This window comes from Phoenix dactylifera, chromosome 10 (genome assembly GCF_009389715.1).
Source record: "Phoenix dactylifera cultivar Barhee BC4 chromosome 10, palm_55x_up_171113_PBpolish2nd_filt_p, whole genome shotgun sequence".
NCBI classification, from domain to species: Eukaryota; Viridiplantae; Streptophyta; class Magnoliopsida; order Arecales; family Arecaceae; genus Phoenix; species Phoenix dactylifera.
In genome coordinates this window covers 14,935,358-14,954,030 of record NC_052401.1, presented here as the reverse complement: position 1 = coordinate 14,954,030, position 18,673 = coordinate 14,935,358, and the positions used below count along the sequence as shown (strand labels likewise).

The following is an 18,673-nucleotide window of genomic DNA, read 5'->3' as shown; positions in this document are numbered from 1 at the left end:
CAGTATAATTTTCCGACCCTGGAACATAAAACTACACGAATTTGACCGACCATGAAGTGTGACGTCCCTATCGTATAACCAAGGTCTTCCTAGAATGACTTGACCTACGTCCATCGGAAGGCAGTCGCACCAAATCTCGTCTTTATAAGATAGGAATTGAATCGGGACAAGGCATCTTTCTGATACCGAAATGGACGTCTTATCTACCCAGGCTACTTTATATGGATTAGGATGAGGGGTAGATTTCAGGCCAAGGCGAGAAACAACTCCAGACGCAATGGCATTGATGCAACTCCCACTATCAAATAAGATTTTGCATGTTTTACCATTGATCTTAATAAGTGTATAAAATAGGGAGGTTCTTCGCCAGTCTTGTTCGGTCTTTGTTTGGGCTAGTGTGCACCTGACCACATGGAGCCTATGGTTTTGGTCATTCCTATCAGTGGGCTCATTTTGGTATTCAGTCTGAACAAACTCTAACCCGATCTTTTCGTCTCCAAAGTCATCTACAAAATCCTCGATGTTTGGTTCATAGACTTCTTCGACACATTCAGTATCCTGGGTTCTTGCTTCCAGTTCAGTCATTAAATAGGTCTTGGCGTTACATTGGGACGCAATATGGCCAAACTTTTGGCACCTGAAATACTGGGTTTGGTTTCTTAAGGGCGGGTTGGACCCTAATATGCCTTTTCCTTTATCAGTTGATGTACTTTGAGCAGGCACCGGGAACGTCCTAGTCGGTGTTTGGCTAGAACCGGGCTGGGAATGATGGTTGGAGAGTGGTCTGGGTTGTGGAAGATGGCTTTGATTAGGTCGGGCTCCTGGGGGTAAGAACCGAGAGTCGGTACGTCTCACCACAGGGACTCGTAAAAAACTATCCACGTCTTGAGCCAATTGGTATGCCTGGCCAAGGGTAGTAATCTCTCGGAGGATCAATTCTTTCTGGATCTCCTCGCGGAGTCCTGCTCGAAACCTAGAAAGAGTAACAGTCTCCTCTTCGATTACACCGCACCTCATGTGAAACTCCTCAAATCGTGCAATGTAATCGGCAACAGTTGAAGTTCCTTGAGTTAGTTTCTGCCACCTATCCATAAGGCGTTGTCGGTAAGAGAATGGCAGATACTTCTCATTCAGTTTTTCTTTCATATCCTCCCAAGTGGTGATGCGTGGAAGCCTTTGGGTCTCACGCCGATGTTCAATGTTATGCCAGTACCAGTGAGCTTGCCCAATAAGCTTCATTTTGGCAAACCGTACTCTTCTATCATCAGTCATATCGTACCACTCAAAATAATTATCCATGGCTGCTCTCCAATCAAGGTACACGCTCGGCTCTAATTGACCAGCAAATGTGGGGGCTTCTACTCGCACGGTACGAAGTAGTCGCTCGTCAAGATCGCGCTGGTGATCAGGATGAAGTTGGTTCCTAGGGGGATGGGGAAAAGCTACAGGCGGTGTGGTCAAACCAAACTCGGGATAAGCTGCGATTGGGGATGATGGTTCCGGAGTCCTAGGGTGTTGTACTAGAGCACGGATCTCACGTTTGAATTCGTCTTGATCAGCTCGTATTGCAGCTAAATGTTCCAGAATATCTTGTATAACTCTGGGGTCCATGGTGGATAAAGGGGTTTGACAGTCAGTGAGGAGGTACTCTCTACCACTACGGGTGGGCATACAGGAACTACTCTAGTTGGTGATATGATATGCAATGCTACTAATGAATCCTAATTGTCCAAATGTGATGCAGGACAACCTACTGATGCAACCCACTAATGCAACCTACTATGAATTCAGAAATCAGCAACTTTTCACAAAAGTAACTTAAAATTAAATGTTACTAATTTGTACTTTGGTTATTTCAGAATTAAAGTAGAAAATTAGTCACTATAAGAAGTTAGGTTGCAAACACATTTTACAGCCATTCAAAGTCCAAAAGTAATCTGATCTATGGATATTGATGATGTCTTGTCGCTAAGGTGTGCTAATTTAATATTTAGATTTAATTGGTAGGTAGGACGGGTGTGGTGGAAAATGTTCTAGGTTTTGCAGTTTGACAAGAAAATAAGTTTCAAAATAGGGCTGTCATGCAAGAGAACTAGAACATATTTAGATAAGCAAGCCCAAAGGAGGAAGAACCTATTACCTGTGGTGAATGCAGTTGACCAGGATCGTCTGCTCGTGGAGTCTCGAACACGAAGTGGGCGCCGGACAGAGCTAGCTGGAGTTGTGGAACTGCATCTACAGCACAAGGCTTCCTGGGCTGTTGAATTGGGCTGAAGAACACTCTGGTTTGGGCCTGAAACAGGGCCTGCGGCCTGCTGGACAAGTGGCAACAGGGCCAGAAGAGGGGTTTAGTGGACGGCGGGCCAAGGAAGCCCGCGATGGTAGCTTGGAGGAATGCAACAGGGGGTGGGGAAAGTGGAGTTAGGGGGAAGGGGCTCGGTGCTTCTCGGCGGAAGAGGAAAACAGCAGGCGGCGGTCGGCAGTGGTAAGGAGGCGGAACTGCAGGGGCGTGCGATGGCGATGGAGTGGAGGAAATTTGGGGAAAGTGAGAGAGGGAGAGGAGATGAGGGAGGTGACGGCGGAGATGGTGGCCGAAATCGGGAAGATGCTGCAGAGGCGTGACGGCCGGAAACAGTGCAGGAGGTTCTTCGGGCGGCAACGGCTCGGGTGGATGCGTCAGAGGAGCGCTTGGCGTAGGCGGCGTCCGGACGGAGGTGACACGGCTTGGCAACGGCGGCGGCGACTCGGCGATGGTCGCTGCGGTCGACCGCGAGAAGGAGGCGGCCGAGGAGGTGGTGGTGGCAATCGGGCGGTCGCGGGAGCGGCGGGGACGGCGACGGCGAAGCGGCGCGGCTCGGTGGGGAGGGAGAAAACGGGGCTCGAGCGATGGCGGATCTCGGCGGCGGCAGGAGGCGGCACGGGCGGAGGCGGCGAAGGCGGAGCGACACGGACGGCACGGACACAGGGGCGGCGCGGCTCGGTTGACGGAGGAGAAGGCGTCGGCGGCAGAGACGGCACGGCAGGGGCGGCGGCAATGGCGTCGGCGGCGGAAACCCTAGGGTTTCCGTTCGATAGAAACAGAGGTTATTATTTTTTTTTTTTTTGGAAACACGTGCAGGTCACGTGATCCTACGGGATTTTTTTTTTTTTTTGGTTTGGAAGAAGTAGCCGGGAGATGGATCGGGGCTTTGGCAGCAGGGGCAAAACCAGCCTTGCTCTGATACCAAGTTGATGTAGGACCAAATCCGGGAAGGTAGACTTCAGTGGTTTCAATGTACTCACGTTGCAATTTTAAATCAGGAACAGAAGAAGAGGGAGAAGAGAAGGAGGAAGAAGAAGAAAAGAAGGAGAAGAGAAGGAGAAAGAGAGGAAGAAGAAACGTGGGGAAGAAAATTGTTAATCTTTCATTAAACCCTAATCATGAAAAGTGGTCCCTATATATAGGGCCAAAATACAAAATTTGCATAAATCCCCTTACACAGAAATAAATCCTAATAAACCCACAAGTAAGCCCTAAAAATGCAAATAAGCCCAGAATAAAATAAACCACAAATAAACCCTAAACACAAATAAACCCAGGAATAAAAATAAACAAATATGCAAATAAAATGGGGATCTAGCTGATGTCCCCATCAATAGTGCAGGTGCTTGTTAGAGAACAAGGGTACTGAGCGTGACCAAGACAAGAAGTCACTTGGATGTCTATCCACTCGTCAGTGACTTACTTGATGTTGCAGTAGTATGACTGGTCCTTTGACCTGCGGTGCTTCGGCTACTCACAGTGAGGTTATTGTAGTTTGACTACACGTATACATGGTCTCTAGCCATATGGGTCCTTGTAGTGTAGATTGGCTGTAGTAAGTTCACTGTAGGAGTAGGGTATGCACTTACATGGAATCTATCGACCTTGATAGAAAAGGAGTGATCCTATGTGATTTGTTAGACTGAGTTCAAAGACCTTGGCCAGGGCAGAAATATAAAGTGGAGAAAGAGTTTTTCACTATCGAACTCAAGTCAAATAAATCTAGACATATGACAGACGACGGGATTTGACGAGTTTTCCATGACCTCCGATCTGTAGGGATCCACGATAGAAGGACTGTATCATACGATTGCTGCACCTAGAGGTTCATCATTCTATTCTGCTGGGTGGCCACTACATACTGCTAGGTGTCACTGGTGGATAGTGAGACTCACAGGGATCATCTCGATGGTCGATAATCCCTGGTGAGTTGAGTTGGAATTGTTTCAACCCATTGAAAGGAGTTTTCAATGATATTGTGATAGAAATCATAATATATCTCACTACCAGTCAGAATGGAATCTATGGGGTCACACACATTAGAGGTATTGACCGATCCAATGGTTGAATGTAATTAGGAATCACAAATAATCAATTAGATTGATAAATGAAAACCCGCTAAGAGTTAGTGGCTAGAAGAAGGAATAATTGCAATCGGATTGTAATTTAATTTAATTAATTGGATTTAATTAATTGGACTTGATCATGAGTCCTACTTGGAGTGGGAATCATGGAGTCCTAATTGGATTAGGATTTCAAATTAAATTAGAGTCCTACTTGGAATAGGATTTCTAATGTCCTAATTGTCTTAGGGCTGAAATTTGAACAAGTCCTGACTAGATTAGGATTTTCTTAAGTCCTAATTAATTTTAAATTTAATCTAATTAATTTCATGACTCCTAATTGGATTAGGATTGAAGAGTTCAATAGAGTCATGGTTCAATTAAGTCCTAATTAGATTAGGATTGGGAGGAAATTGAAATAGGTCCATACAAGTCCTATTTTGACTAGGATTGGACTCATGCACTAGACCCAAATTAAATCGCCCATTAATTTGATTAAGTGGCAGATTTAAATGGATAAGAGGGAGGGGAATATGCCCCTCCCTTTGAGCCATGCGTGGGAGAAAAAGGAGGGGCGCATGCCCCTCCTAGGTGGCATGAAATAGAGTTAAGGATGAGCTCCTAAAAAATAGGAGCTCATCTTTATCCCTTGCAATTAAAAAAGGGAGTATGGAATTTTGGCCAAAATGAATGTTTTTCTCCTCATTCCAGCCGTGAGCACCCTTCTCCATCTTCCTCCTTTGAGCCACAATCAAGAGAAGAAAAAGAAAAGCTTGGGACGCCCTCTTCCTTCTTCATCTTGGTTCCAAAAAGGAAGAAAAAGAGAAAGGCTGCGGGTCTTGTTTTCTTCTTCCTAAATCCATCCTTCTTCTTCTTCCTCTCAAGCCAATCAAAGGTTGATTCAAAGGAGAGGACTTCAGCCATCCATAGCAATCTCTGCAAGGGAGCTAGCACCCCGGTGAGATCCAAAGGCTTCGATCGAGTCAGTACTTCGTGTGGATACCTGTAGAGGCCGGACGCGTGTGCGGCTTCCACTGAGCCTTGATCAAATACCACGTAAATCAGATTTGCGGAGACCATCTACCCTCACAAGGTGAAGATCTGATCTTCTTAATGATTTTAAAATGGTTTAAAATAATTTAATTCTAATCTATCTACAAACGAAAGGTTTTAAAACACGTTCATGCGATGAACGGATCCCGTATATGTTTTTCCGCTGCAATCTGAAAATTATTTCGAAATTTTCATGGCATATGTGGGATGCTAACATCAAGGAGGGAGATGAGGACGGGTTGGGTCGCCTAGTCATTTGGCCTACATGGGTTAATTCAGGTCCATCTAATTGGGGCTTGCGTCGGGACCAGGCTCGAATCGGGATTTAAACAATTTTTTTAGACCTTCGGCCGACCCAAAGCCCGAAGAAATTTTGGGTCGGGCTTGGGCAAAGGTGTGGCCTGACTCAGTCCAACTCGGTTCCAACCCTACAATTGCTATTAAGAGGACCAAAAAGGCAAATTATTAAATATGAGCATCGTTTAAAAACCAAGCGTCTCATGATTTCAAGCAGACACAAACGAATAATCTAAACATCAGCTCAGTGGTTACACCACCTTGCTTGGAAACAAGGGATCAGTGGTTTGAGTCTTGAATGAAATTCTCCTTCAAGAATTTTGACCTAGCCAATAATTTTTCTAGTAAAAATAAAAAAGAAAATAAGCCGACATAATTATCATTTTATTTAATATATACATAATAATAAATACATAAACATGCCCTCGGAAAGTTACTATTTCAATAAAGCAAGTGGCAAAGCTTCATGAAATTCTCCCTCTTAATAAATAGTCAAAAATGAGAAGTAATTTTCTGTTTTTTATCACAATATTGCACATGTTATTTTCAATAAAAAAAAGGAGGGATGATCAACCAATGCTATAATTATCTAGGCCAAAACATCTAGAGATGTACCATCCAGTACTAGAATCTAGAACCCCTAGATGAGACCTATTTCAAGCCATATTTCAAGACCTAGTTCACTAATAATGTTGTACATTGAATTGTAGCCTTAAAGGTTATCCCTTTATTTTTGAGCAAAACAGTGACAAGCCACACCACATTTTGTTGATTAATGAAACAAGAGAAAGCGAAGTACAAGAAAAGAATAAGAGCCTTGTAGGTTATGTTATCATTAGATTTATCTAGTGTTAAGATATAAGAAAAGGCAACCTTTTACTAGAAAATCATTAACTTCATTTCCATTTTCAAAATTTAAGAAAAAAGGGCTAGGTTATTATCAACTATTATTAGAAAGCAAGCATTTTTCACTTGTCTCAATTTGCCATTTAAGATTAACTACCAATTGGATGGCTAAGTTACAAGCTCATCCAATCCAAACTTCAAATTAAAATAAACACTTAAAGAATTTTCTTTTAAAAGAAATGGTAAGATTATTGGGATACTTAAATGCTGATGGTCACAATCAAACATTAGGATCATGTATCAAGATGCAAATCTTGACAACCCTACTCTATATCAAACTTGCGGCAGGTTAAGAACAAATATGAAATTGAGCATACTTTGTAAACCATGAAAGGGTGTATTGCACCCATGTACATTGCATTCATTTTTTTTCCCTGCAGTTTGTTATTACAGTGATCAACCATAATCACTTTCAGTTTCACCCTAGAATGAGGAAAGCCCGACCATACAACAAAATAGTTAGAGAGAATTTCTGAGAACACAGAATAATTTCGGGGATAGCAACAAAATGAATGTTAAGATCGACCCAAAAAACATTTTTATTGCATATTGTACTGGGTCCATGTCAGCATCTCTGCATGTATCCTTTTCACTTGACATAGCAGAAGCAGAAGGGAGAGCTTCTATAACCGCATCTGCCAGATCTGAGATGAAGGAAGAGGTGCAACCTAGAGCAGGTACCCTGCCCCAGTTCTTAATGCCTGACTGTAGAGCCAACTGCTTGTACTCCATGTCGATTTCTTCCAGAGTTTCAATATGCTCACTTACAAAACTGTTTTAGGATGGCAGCATGAGATATGATATTATCATCGAGACATGAAGACTAAGTACGATGACATGAAGACTAAGTATGTGCCTAGTGCAAAGAATATTGCTTTGTGTTCAGGTAACCTACACTATCAATTCCATGTTGGGTAGTGTAAAGCAGGTGGAAATGCATATTTCTGACTTCAAGCAACCAAAAAATGGATGGGAGCATCATATCCCCTCACTTATGTCAACCATTCAATTGCCGAAGCAAAGTGTCATGACAAGCAACAACAATCAATAGGATAATTTTGCTAAGTGATTATTTGCATGGATATATGGTGAGGATGCTCAGCCATGAGCACTACTCGACTAAAGAATTAGGTGTTCTCTGAGAAACCTAGAAAAATTTCGAGTTGAATATATGCCACATGATATGAAAGTCCAAGAAATTCGGAGGCTAAATATGGACGTAGCAGCCAGCAGAAACAGGTGTGGAGAATCATATGGGGCAGTACAGCAAAAAGGCACCTTAAAAAATATTACTTTTTGGATAATGGTACTAGGCGAATAAGACTTGAAAAAGAATTAGATGTCATTGATTGTGGGGATACCACCACCAAAATGAGCACTGTATTACATAAAAAATGGAACTAAACATTTAAAAGACAAATGGAAAAACAATTATGCAAAAGAAAGGGTTGATTTTGGAAGTTAAATCCAGCTGAAGAATATAACAGTTCAAAATGAGATTGTATTCACATAAAATACATACCTTATTGGAACAGCCAGAAGATTCTTTACACCTTTCTGACCAAGCTCAACTATAACTTCATCGGTATAAGGCTTCAACCATTGAACAGGCCCAACTCGGCTCTAATAAGAAGTTGAGAAAAATGTAAAGAGCTTCTAAAAAATCATTCACCTTAACATTTCAGAACAGTACTTACTATCCAACTTAACTCTAAATGTCATTTTATCTTCTAGATGCTAAAGAATACAATTGCACAATAACTCAGGCATGTAGACCTAAAAACTTTACCAAGTTTTGACCTCTGATTTCATGTACAATACCTGATAAGCAAGGGTGTGGTTGTTGGGAATTCCTCTAGATTCTAATTCGTCCATGATTAAAGCAATACATTCTTCCATTTGATCTCTATAAGGATCTCCTGCATCCTCCACATAGCTAAGTGGGACTCCATGAGCACTGAAGAATATCATGACCTACCATTTTACAAAAAAGATGAAACATCACAAATATTGAACAAACTATTATTGGTTTTCATGTAAGTATCCATAGTAGCAGGGTCCTAGACAAGTATGCCCAACATATAACTGAGTTATTAGACAAACAAGTCTAGATAGTCCAAGAGTGATCATACCCATGGAACTACACTGTCCAGAAAATGTACACATCCTGGTTAACCAATCACCACACACATATCAATGGGTCACTATTAGCATCACCATTACAAGTAAATATAAGAAGGATTACCTCTTCAGGCTCAGAGAAACTCAATAGCTCTTTCTCTATTAAGTCAGCCATCGATTTGATGTAACCTTCTCGTTGATACCATGATTCAATGATAGAAACCGGCAATCTTGCAAAGTAAGCATCTCCGCTGACATTAGACTTATACTTGGTGAATCTTCAAGGGAAAAGCTTGCTAGAAATTAAGTAGGAATTTGGAAAAGATGAATTCGAAAACTAGAAGTTGCTAGTCTACCTGAAGATATTCTGAAGAAGACGGATGCTTGATCCACTTGTAGATATGGAGAATTGAGGATAAAGTGGTAGAACGACAAGCTTTGTAATGTTATCCTTTTTAATCTGTAACCATGTGCATTAGTAAAAGAATAATGTAAATCAGGACACATGTTAATACTTGTTGAGATTTTATAAATATAATTTAAAGCAAGCAAGCACAGTTTAAGCAGTTTGATGTCCACATAGCATCCCATTTTACTTATAGAAACAAAAGGGGGATTGCCAATATCAACTTTGTTTCCACAAAGCAAGGTCAAATGCAACTAACAAACAACAATAATATACAACTCCAAATAGCTGTAAGACTGGATATTTTATTTGATACATTACAAAGCTCACATACTAAAATATGAAAATGAGGGATTTCAATTGATCTTTGCAGTTAAGTTTGCAGCCTAATTAAAACTTAATGTTTGAATCTAATTGCAAAATAAGCTTTTATCTGGAACAAACTAAAGATCCCAAAAAAGTTATCCAAAATGTTTGCAATTTCCATCACCAAATGGAGAGGTAGAAAAGCTTTTATTTTAGATATTATTTGTGTGTTAAACTAAAACCATACAACTCAAAAGTAATTGAAACAGACAGATGATAACCAATTGAGGAAAACAAAATCTGTAACTCAGAAACCATAATAAATATGTATCTTGCATATGAGCATTGACCAGATCATTGCCTACATGCTAAAAAAGCAAAATGACTAACCTGATGAATGGCTTCCTCAGTGAAGGGGTGCCAATATCGCATTCCAACATAAACATTTGCATGCAAGTTCTTCTCTTCCAGAGCTACTCTCAGCGCACGTGCCTAAGACAGGTCTCAATTCAAATCAACATCTTGCTCACATATATACTTAAATCACTGCTTGTATTCTTTTGGAAAAAACATTGACAACTTTGCAATTTCTGACTACAAGACCACAAAGCACCTAATTGTGAAGATAAAAGTTGGAAAACTACCCAAAGAAATAAAAATAACAAGGATGTTTTATTATGTTTTCTGTTATAATCTCAAGAAGTGTCTGGTCTAAAACTCAAGGACTACCACTTATATTTCATGAAAAGAAATGGGACAACAAGATTCATACCTGCTCATCTGTGATTCTTCGCAAAGGTGACCCACCACCGATAGCAGCATACCCCTCTTTACTCTTTGGAGCTCTCAGAACAGAAATTAGTTGGGCCAATGGTTGCTGAAGAAATCGAAATAACCTTGGCAACCGTATTATATCCTTTTATAAAAACAGAAAAAATATTACTCATGTAATACAGTTTGAACCTAAATGATAACTTTTCAAGATAACAATTTATGGGTCCATAAAATGAAACTGAATATTCTTGACAAAAAAAAAAATCATCTTATACATGTAAAAAGAAAAGGATTGTACACAGCATTTGACAGCATTGGAGATATTATGGTTTTGGGACATGCATGTTTACCTTTAAATCTTGCAATTACCCTTTGTCTAAATTTACCGAAAAAGTACTCCCAAAGATGCCAGTTAGATCCAACATAGTTCATGTTTGATGAACTACACTAAATGTGTAAGTTATTTGCTATTATTTCACTTTAGAATGCATTTTTGAAATTAAATCTTGTTGTTGCGCACAAATATTTCAGCCACCTACAGTATAATAAGTATTTAATTATTTCTCGACCAAGGTTTGCCGTCTCGGTACCGGACTCCATCCCGGTGCCACACTAGCACTGTGTCATTACGGTATGATACGATATCTTTTCGGCAAACTGAGTATCCGTACGCCATCTGTACCAAATACCAATACTGAACCGGTACGGTATGGTGCGTCCTATACTGTCCAATTAAATTGGTGTCATAACCCAATTAAAAAATAAAAAGCACCCTCATCTCATCTCTCTCTTCACCCACCTCTCTTCTTCCAACATTCTCTCTATCACCTTTCTATTTTCAAGTTTTAAAACCTTTTTCCTTGGTTCCGGTTTCAATCTTTCAACACGAATTTCAGATTTGATAGGTGTGATACCTAGCCCAGCCGGCTGTGTCCCAGCAAGCCCAACCGAACCCGGCCCACCTGTTAAGGCGATGCCCTTAGGCAGTGGTCGTCCTTATCTGAAGCATAAAAATAGGGGACGGATCCACTGTTCAATCGGAACTGCAGCGCCCCTTACACGACGGCCTCTCACACCCTTTTTCTCCCACTGCGCCCGCCCCCCCCCCAGCTCTCATTCTTCCATGCTCTTTCTCTCTCCCACGATTCTTCTTCTTCTTTTCTCTCTCTCTTTCTCCCTTTCTCTCGATCGCTATCTCTCTTGTGGAACTAAAAAGAAAGGAAGAGGAAGGGAAGGGCCTTTCCCACCCTCTCTTCCTCCTCTTCGTCTCCCTCTCTTTCTTTCTATCTCTCCCTTGTCCCTTTGTGTGTTTTGGTAGATGAGGGCAGCTGTGCCCTCTTTACCACAACCTGCTCACTCTTTCTCTTCCTTTTTTCATTCTCTCCCAGTTTTCCCCTTTTTGTGGGTGTGCGTGTGTTAGGTTGCAGGTAAGGGCTTGCACGGTGCCGCCTCTTGTTCCACTATAGAGGACAACAAGGCAAGGTTTGTAGCTTAGATATTAGAATAATAGCCATTCCCCTGTTATAGCGGTCATTAGTTTAGAAATTGAAATTATCAGAATTTTAGAGTATTTTAGAAATTATATTAAAATATTAGCCTGGCATTACCCTGTAAAGTGATCTAGTTACCTAGTGGTTGGCATTTTTCACACTTTGTAGTGTTTTTTATGATCAAGTGTGCAAATTGATATTATATTTCCAGAATAAAGTACATATAAAATTTAGTTATTATATGAAATCTGATTTACCATTGTAATTCTGCTAATCAAAGGTATGATTGAATAATCATTATGGGATCAAGCATATAAAATTATAATTATTGCATGTTTAATTGCAAAACTCAAAAATGGTGTTGAAAAATGAAAGAAGATTTACATATTTATATATATATGTGTATCACTTGATTCTCAGCATGACTATGTATGGATCTAGAATGTAATTATGTGACCTATGCCATAGGGGTTAAATGTGACTATGTGACCCAGACCACAAGGATAAAATATGGAGTGACCTAAGTCGCAGGGGTTAAGTGTGGCCACACATGATCATTGTCTCCTGTATTTGATTACTATTGATTCAGACCACAGGAGTTAAATATGGAGTGACCTACGCCACAGGGGTCAAGTGCGGCCGTAGTCATAGGCTATAGAGCAAAAATTGGAAACAGGATATGCATATAAGCATATAAGTGTAAGCATAGTATGATCATGGCAATTCGATACTCTATTTTATTCTGATTTCAAGTATCGATTCATTTTGTGTACATTATTGAAAATATAAAATGTATCACTTTAGTATGTGAATATTATCGAAACTAAATGTTATGAAGTTTACATGTACAAATGTACTATGATTTATATATTTTAATTGAACCGAATCATGTAATTTTATTTGATCCAATTCTATAAAATGGATTTATTACTTTCTGAGTTGTGAAGCTCATAAACTTCACCTAAATTTTTCGATCGAGGGACCAAGGACTAGGCCAGTACCGACTTTTTGGGGAAAGTAAATAAAGGCAAGGCAATTTTCCTAGTTAGTATACTTGGTTTTGATTAGTGGTGTATATTAAAGTGTGGCTAGGAGTAATGTATAAATACTTAAATACAAAAAGCTGATACAATTGTAAATTTTGGAAAAACTATTTAATGACTTGTGGCGGTGTGTATAATTTATTGTGATATTTCAGTTTAATAGTTTTGATGTTCTGATAATCATTTCTGCCTGTGGTTGAAATATATAATTCCAAGTTATATTGATTCATTGACAGGTGAAATGTGTTGCATGCTTATGGGGCCAAACCTTGTGAATATGCAGCAGTTGTCATGCCCTCAGATTGCAAATCTGGGGTTGAGGGAATGACAATAGGTTTAATGCTTCCAGCATTTTATCAACTAATGCCAAGAACTAGACAAATAAGAACAACTTAAAAAGTCCTAAGAAGAAATGAGACATCAATTTTGGTAGCTACAAGGGTTTCAAACTTTGTGAGCAAAATTTACTCAAAAATATATAAAAAAAAAAAAGTAATAAAATTATGTTTCCCATCTGTTATGTGTAATAGTTTAATCCTTAATGATAATCTAACAAGTGCTAATGTGTGCATCTTTAAAATTTGAGCTCTTGGTAGCTAAGAATAAGTGAAAGTTTTACTTTTCTCTATTTCCCAATGGGCCACAACATTGAATATTCTACGTTATCTCACAAACAAAAATCTAATTTTCCTCTATTTCTCAGTAAGCTACAGCATTGACTATTCTAAGTTATCTCACAGACAAAATCCAAGTTTAAAATTAACAATATGCATCCTAGAATGTATAGAAATGAAGACAAGAAAAATATTAATACAAATTGCAAGAAAAAATGACCCCCTAAATCCATTTCAGCCAACATTTCAAGATGGAAAAATTTTTACAACCAAAAATGTGAAGGCAAACAAAACAATATCTGAGATAAATCCTTAAGTTCATAGCATATCAGTTAAACCTCAAAGCAATGTTAAGTTATCACGTACTGGATCGGCAAATAAATTGAATAGAAATGGCTGAACATCATGAAGGGTCTCTGGACCACCAAGGTTCAATAACAGCACCCCAACCCTTTCCTGTGCAATATCTGAAGAAACTCCCAAAACTTCTCCATCAAGAACATATGCTTCAGTTGAAAAAAATGTTTTCCCATTTAGATGTCGCTTCGTAACTGGTTTATGCAAAGATGTTTTGGTAAAATTGTCACTGCTACCAGCTGAGGCAAGATGTGAGATTGCAACTATCTCTAATGGTTTTTTGCTTCTTTGTGAGTCTTCCCGTAAACAATGGAAGATAGATGTGGCATTGAATGTAAAAGCCCTTAAACTGTGGCATGACCTGAAGATAAATAGCCATCAAAATATAATCTATGAAACAAAGACAGTAAGAAGATCGGCATTTTTTACAAGAAAAACTTCTCTTTGTTTTGAAAATAAAACAGGAATCAGCTTATTTTTTGAAAATCAGGTGTATCAAGGAAAAATAAGATCAGTTCAAGGTAAGTTTATAACTGGTCGCAGACGCATGATTTACTAGAAGTATTTTCTTCCTGTAAACTTCACCTTCACCCCACAAAGAAAGGGAAATATAAATAGTTAAACAAGAATTATCACCAAGCATGGATAACCTGCAACACAAGACTTACAATTCTGGGGAATTGTTAGTTCTTCGATGACAAAAACCAGAAAGTTTGAGGTGAACTCCAGATCCCATGGCTTTCATGCTTTCAAGCTAGAGTTAACAGTAATTTCACCTGAAAGGGCAAATATGACAATATAGTTCAATCATGATTGAACAAACTGGCTTGTAGGATTAACTCAAAAATTGGTGTTAGATAGTTGCCACTGTGTGAATAGTATATCACAGACAGCACACAAGTATAATATTCAGTCAAATATATATTTACAATTACTGAAACTAAAATCCATTTAATGTCTCTCCCATAAGTGTGACCCACATCTTTCACAGGACAATTGTGTTAAACAAAAGGGCAAATTCAAGGGACCATGGTAATTGAACCACAATAAAAGAACATGATAGACAAGCTACAATAAGGCTTACAATGTTCATGTAACTAGATTGCCAAAATTATTTTCGTGTTAACATAAGTAAAACCAAGGTTCGCCAAACCAGAGCGAACCACCCCATACTAATATTGTACCATATTGGTACCGAACTGAGACTAGGTATAGGTGGTGTACCGAGTCTCGGTATGTTGAACCGACTCCCACACCAAACGTACCAATATTGTACAAGTATGATATCAATATGGGGTCCAGTACCAAGATGGTAAACCTTACTACAACCAATATTTAGCAATGCTCTCCAGAACACCTCCCTTGAAAACCAGAGGTAATAGTCGATCCACATGACAAAATGCTCACTGAAATTTAAGACCTTAAATGAAAATTGGTCCAATTAAACTAAGAATCTCATAATACAACAATAGCTTATAATATCACTTTGTAAAACATTTCCTTTACCAAATTTATTTTCAAAGTTCAAATTAAATTTTTCCAAATATCATAACATGATGTAAATGCAGCATTTCAGACATGAATCTAATTATTAAGTTTTTGCAGTTACACTTATTAAACACGCAATGGAACATCAATCCCTTATGATCACAATTATTTTGCTGCTCTCTGAATATATATTACATCAATCATTTTGGCTTTTGTAATGGTTTTCTTGACCTCCATATTAAGTTTTGCAGCTGTCTTGAGCAATCTGTTGCCCATGCCTTGTTTCATAATTTACTAGGTGAGGAGAGAAGATTAGTGAAAGGATGAAAGTGCCAGGTTGTAATAAGGTAAAACTATGTGATGATTAGGAACTTCAATTGCCCATAAGCCATTAGGGATTGTCACTTGCTGATGAGTATAGTCTATGCTCGAACATTTTGAAAATTGTAGGAAACTAGCAAAGCAGAGATGCTTGATGAGATTATAAATGATGTGCAGTCATTGCAGCACCAAGTTGAGGTATGCATGTAAAATGATCAATATTCTGCATGATAATTCACTGAGAAGACTGGAATTTCATTTGAACCAAAATTATTGGTTTCTGATCCTTTTAGTAAAGCTGGTAACCAAGAATTCCCCACTAGATTTTGATATGAACAATCACCTCCCAAAAGACGTAAGTTTTTATGATATTCTCAGCTCTCATTCCAAACACACCCATCCATTTAAGTTCAATATGCCTTAAATCGGATTCCCTCAGTGAATTTAGATGCATCAATCATGTGGACCTATGCTACCACCAGTTTATTCATGAGAGGCCAAGAGCAAAGCATTCTCATAACCTCACCAACCTCAGGGGATCCCTCTAAAGAGTGTTGTGACCAATGGCCTGGCAAACTAGTGCTCCTTAAACCATTGGACTCTTCTCTATGCTGAAGTCTAAGCATGCAACTACCTCCCTTTGATGGCTTCGAGGAAGGCACCTCTCCAGTAACTTTATCTTTTGCTAATCAAGAATGACCATTACATTATCCACAGCCTAATATGACCTCTAGAGTGTTGTTCAGAAGGTATTTAGCAAAAGCCAAGAGAATTCACTTTCCTCTCAGAGCTTCCATGGTAAATTAATTGAAGGATCACTGTGCATCAAGTGGTTATTCCATAATTCAGAAGGTTTTAAGAAAAAACGATAATTCGGGTATGTAATGCAGATCCAAGGCCCAAAAATGACATGAAGACTGAACTCTGATTGTTTTCAATTCTGAGTAACCAAGGCTTCTGTATATTTAGAGATGTTGGTTCAAGACGGCATGGGAAGCTTTGAACTAACAACCATTAGGTCCGAGTGCAAAATCTGTGCACAGATTTCTTCAGCACCACATGTGAGAATGAAACCAGTGAGGGCGAGGGCAAGAGGGAATTCATAATCATGATATTGTTTTGTATTATCATGAGCATACTATTAATTGTTAATTCATTCTATTTTCTGTTCATTGCAGTTTTCACGTATGCATTGTGTGATTACTCAGATGAAGTTGGAGAAATGTTGAAAGTTCCATCACCTTAAGGATATTGTTACTGCCTATGCTTGTTCATAACCAGCTGTTGAAAGGACCCAACTCGTCTCCTTCAAGCCTTTGGAGATGAATTGCAACATCTTGCATCTTCTGTATGGTCAACATAACTAGTTGAGCAGGAATCACCTGTAATTTTGCAGAATCTAAACCCTCTTTTCTTCACTGTATAATTTACATTCCCTATCTAACACTGGAAATATACCTCCCAGCGACCCTGTTCTTTATTCCCCTAGCACCAATACAAGCTGTCCTCCAGTGCTGGCAAGGTGGACAGCATAATTCTCAAACAGCCTAGGCAACGCCAGGTGATGACCCTTCTATAGCCTAGTAGATCAGGCGACTGTCCAGGTGACAGACTTTGAACAAAATTCAGAAAATAATATATAACTTTCCCATATTTCAATTATTAACCAAGATTTGCATTCCCTTCAATCAATTATCCATCTCAGATGACTCTAATATACATCCCTAACAACCAACACGTAAGTTCCATTTAATAAGCTTTCTAGTTTATCATAGTGTTATTATTTGAAGAAGAACCTAGTGGAATCCAACATATTTTTGTCTTAGCTCAGATTGTATTGCATGCATTATTTACTGGACGTGAATATGGATTCAAATCCCATAGAAAACACTCCGAAATGACAATTGATCAATTTAAACCAAGTATACATATGACTAATTTGAACAATTACTATCGAGGAAGTACTAAAACCAGAGCAAATTTCAGATCATAAAAACAGAAAGACAAACAACGACAAATCACCCAAATCCGGTAGCGAAATAAACAAAGAAACGAACAAAAGAGGAAATAAGACAGCGAAGGCCTCCAAATCCATCAATTCTTCCAAGAAGGCCTCTGTAACAGAGGATGTGTTTTGTTTAGAGCATTCCACACGAGAGAGGTATATTTGAAAAAAAAAAACGCGAGGAAGCAAGAGGGAGTGAGGGACTTACCTTGATGCCTCTTGGATCTTCGCCGGTGGCCTACGATCGCCGTCCAGCGCCGCTGCTAACCGTTCGGACACCCAAGATGGAGAGCGGAGGAATGCCCTAGGGCTAGGGTTGGCGAGGCTATGGAATAACTGGACAAGAAGCTTCGAATACCCCCATTTTCTCTCCCTTTAGTGATCTTGGGCTCCCTGGGAACGGATCTTAGTCTCCGATGGGCTGAGGTGGGCTGGGCTGCACTTGGGCATATGGCCCTATGGACCTGGCGGGCCAGTCAGTAAGGCCTTGCCTGGGCGAGCTGGGCATGGTAGCATCCCAATGACCTAACATGAATACTCTTTTAAAAATTGTATACCCTCACAAATTTTCTATTTTCATATATATATTTATAATATATTTTTTATATGTATATCATTATAAATATTTAAAATTGCATGCCTATCCTTACAAATTTGCTATTTATAAACATATGCTTATTATTTCTTTTTGCTTATATACTCTCACAAATTAGTATTTGTATTTATATCCTTATAATTCATTTCTTTTTACACGTCCTCATTATTGAGTTAAGGGCATACATGCAAAAAGAAGTAATTTATAAGGGTGAATATGCAAAAATAAATAATTTATAAAGGTATAGATTCAAGTAGTAAATTTATGATGGTATACATGTAATTTTAGATATTTGTAAAGATATCCATGCGTTAGTGAAGTAAGCCGATCTAAATTGACAGCAACTCTTGCAACATAACCTAAAAGAAAAATTCAACAAGCAGAACTCCAAAACTTAACGGCCTCTGAAGGCCAGACTAGGGGGCAAAGGTCTAACCTCATGTGCAGATAGCTTTTTGGAGCCCGCCTCAAAAGAGGTTGTGACCTCTACGAGCTAACCTCAAGCAATAACAACTTGCTGAAAGCCGACCTT

At 39.1% G+C, this 18,673-nt stretch overlaps 2 protein-coding genes across 3 annotated transcripts; both read right to left on the bottom strand.

The window, feature by feature from the left end:
* Window positions 1-2,011: 2,011 nt before the first annotated feature.
* On the bottom strand, window positions 2,012-6,971 carry LOC120112094 (leucine-rich repeat extensin-like protein 5). The gene is made up of 2 exons (XM_039130662.1): window positions 6,939-6,971; window positions 2,012-3,055 (listed from the first exon to the last, which is right to left on the bottom strand). The coding sequence occupies exons 1-2, from the start codon at window positions 6,969-6,971 to the stop codon at window positions 2,093-2,095; spliced, it is 996 nt and encodes a 331-aa protein (XP_038986590.1). The 3' UTR covers window positions 2,012-2,092.
* On the bottom strand, window positions 6,939-17,908 carry LOC103697320 (ferrochelatase-1, chloroplastic-like). 2 transcript variants are annotated; one of them, XM_008779158.4, is made up of 10 exons: window positions 17,755-17,908; window positions 14,401-14,508; window positions 13,742-14,093; window positions 10,227-10,370; window positions 9,845-9,946; window positions 9,099-9,202; window positions 8,867-8,993; window positions 8,443-8,595; window positions 8,144-8,244; window positions 6,939-7,393 (listed from the first exon to the last, which is right to left on the bottom strand). In XM_008779158.4, the coding sequence occupies exons 2-10, from the start codon at window positions 14,475-14,477 to the stop codon at window positions 7,081-7,083; spliced, it is 1,473 nt and encodes a 490-aa protein (XP_008777380.2). In that variant the 5' UTR covers window positions 14,478-14,508; window positions 17,755-17,908; the 3' UTR covers window positions 6,939-7,080. The 2 variants fall into 2 exon arrangements, with proteins under 2 accessions (XP_008777380.2, XP_008777382.2); XM_008779160.4 differs by having other exon boundaries at window positions 8,867-8,972.
* Between the last annotated feature and the right edge of the window lie 765 nt (window positions 17,909-18,673).

Coding starts and splice junctions, on each gene's coding strand:
- LOC120112094 (XM_039130662.1), bottom strand. CDS start 6,971: ATGGGTGCAATACACCCTTTCATGGTTTACAAA. Junction 3,056..6,938: donor ACCCTTTCATGGTTTACAAA/GTATGCTCAATT, acceptor CGGAAACCCTAG/GGTTTCCGCCGCCGACGCCA.
- LOC103697320 (XM_008779158.4), bottom strand. CDS start 14,477: ATGAAAGCCATGGGATCTGGAGTTCACCTCAAACTTTCTGGTTTTTGT. Junction 8,994..9,098: donor CTTCTTCAGAATATCTTCAG/GTAGACTAGCAA, acceptor GTCTAATGTCAG/CGGAGATGCTTACTTTGCAA. Junction 8,596..8,866: donor GTTTCTCTGAGCCTGAAGAG/GTAATCCTTCTT, acceptor GTAAAATGGTAG/GTCATGATATTCTTCAGTGC.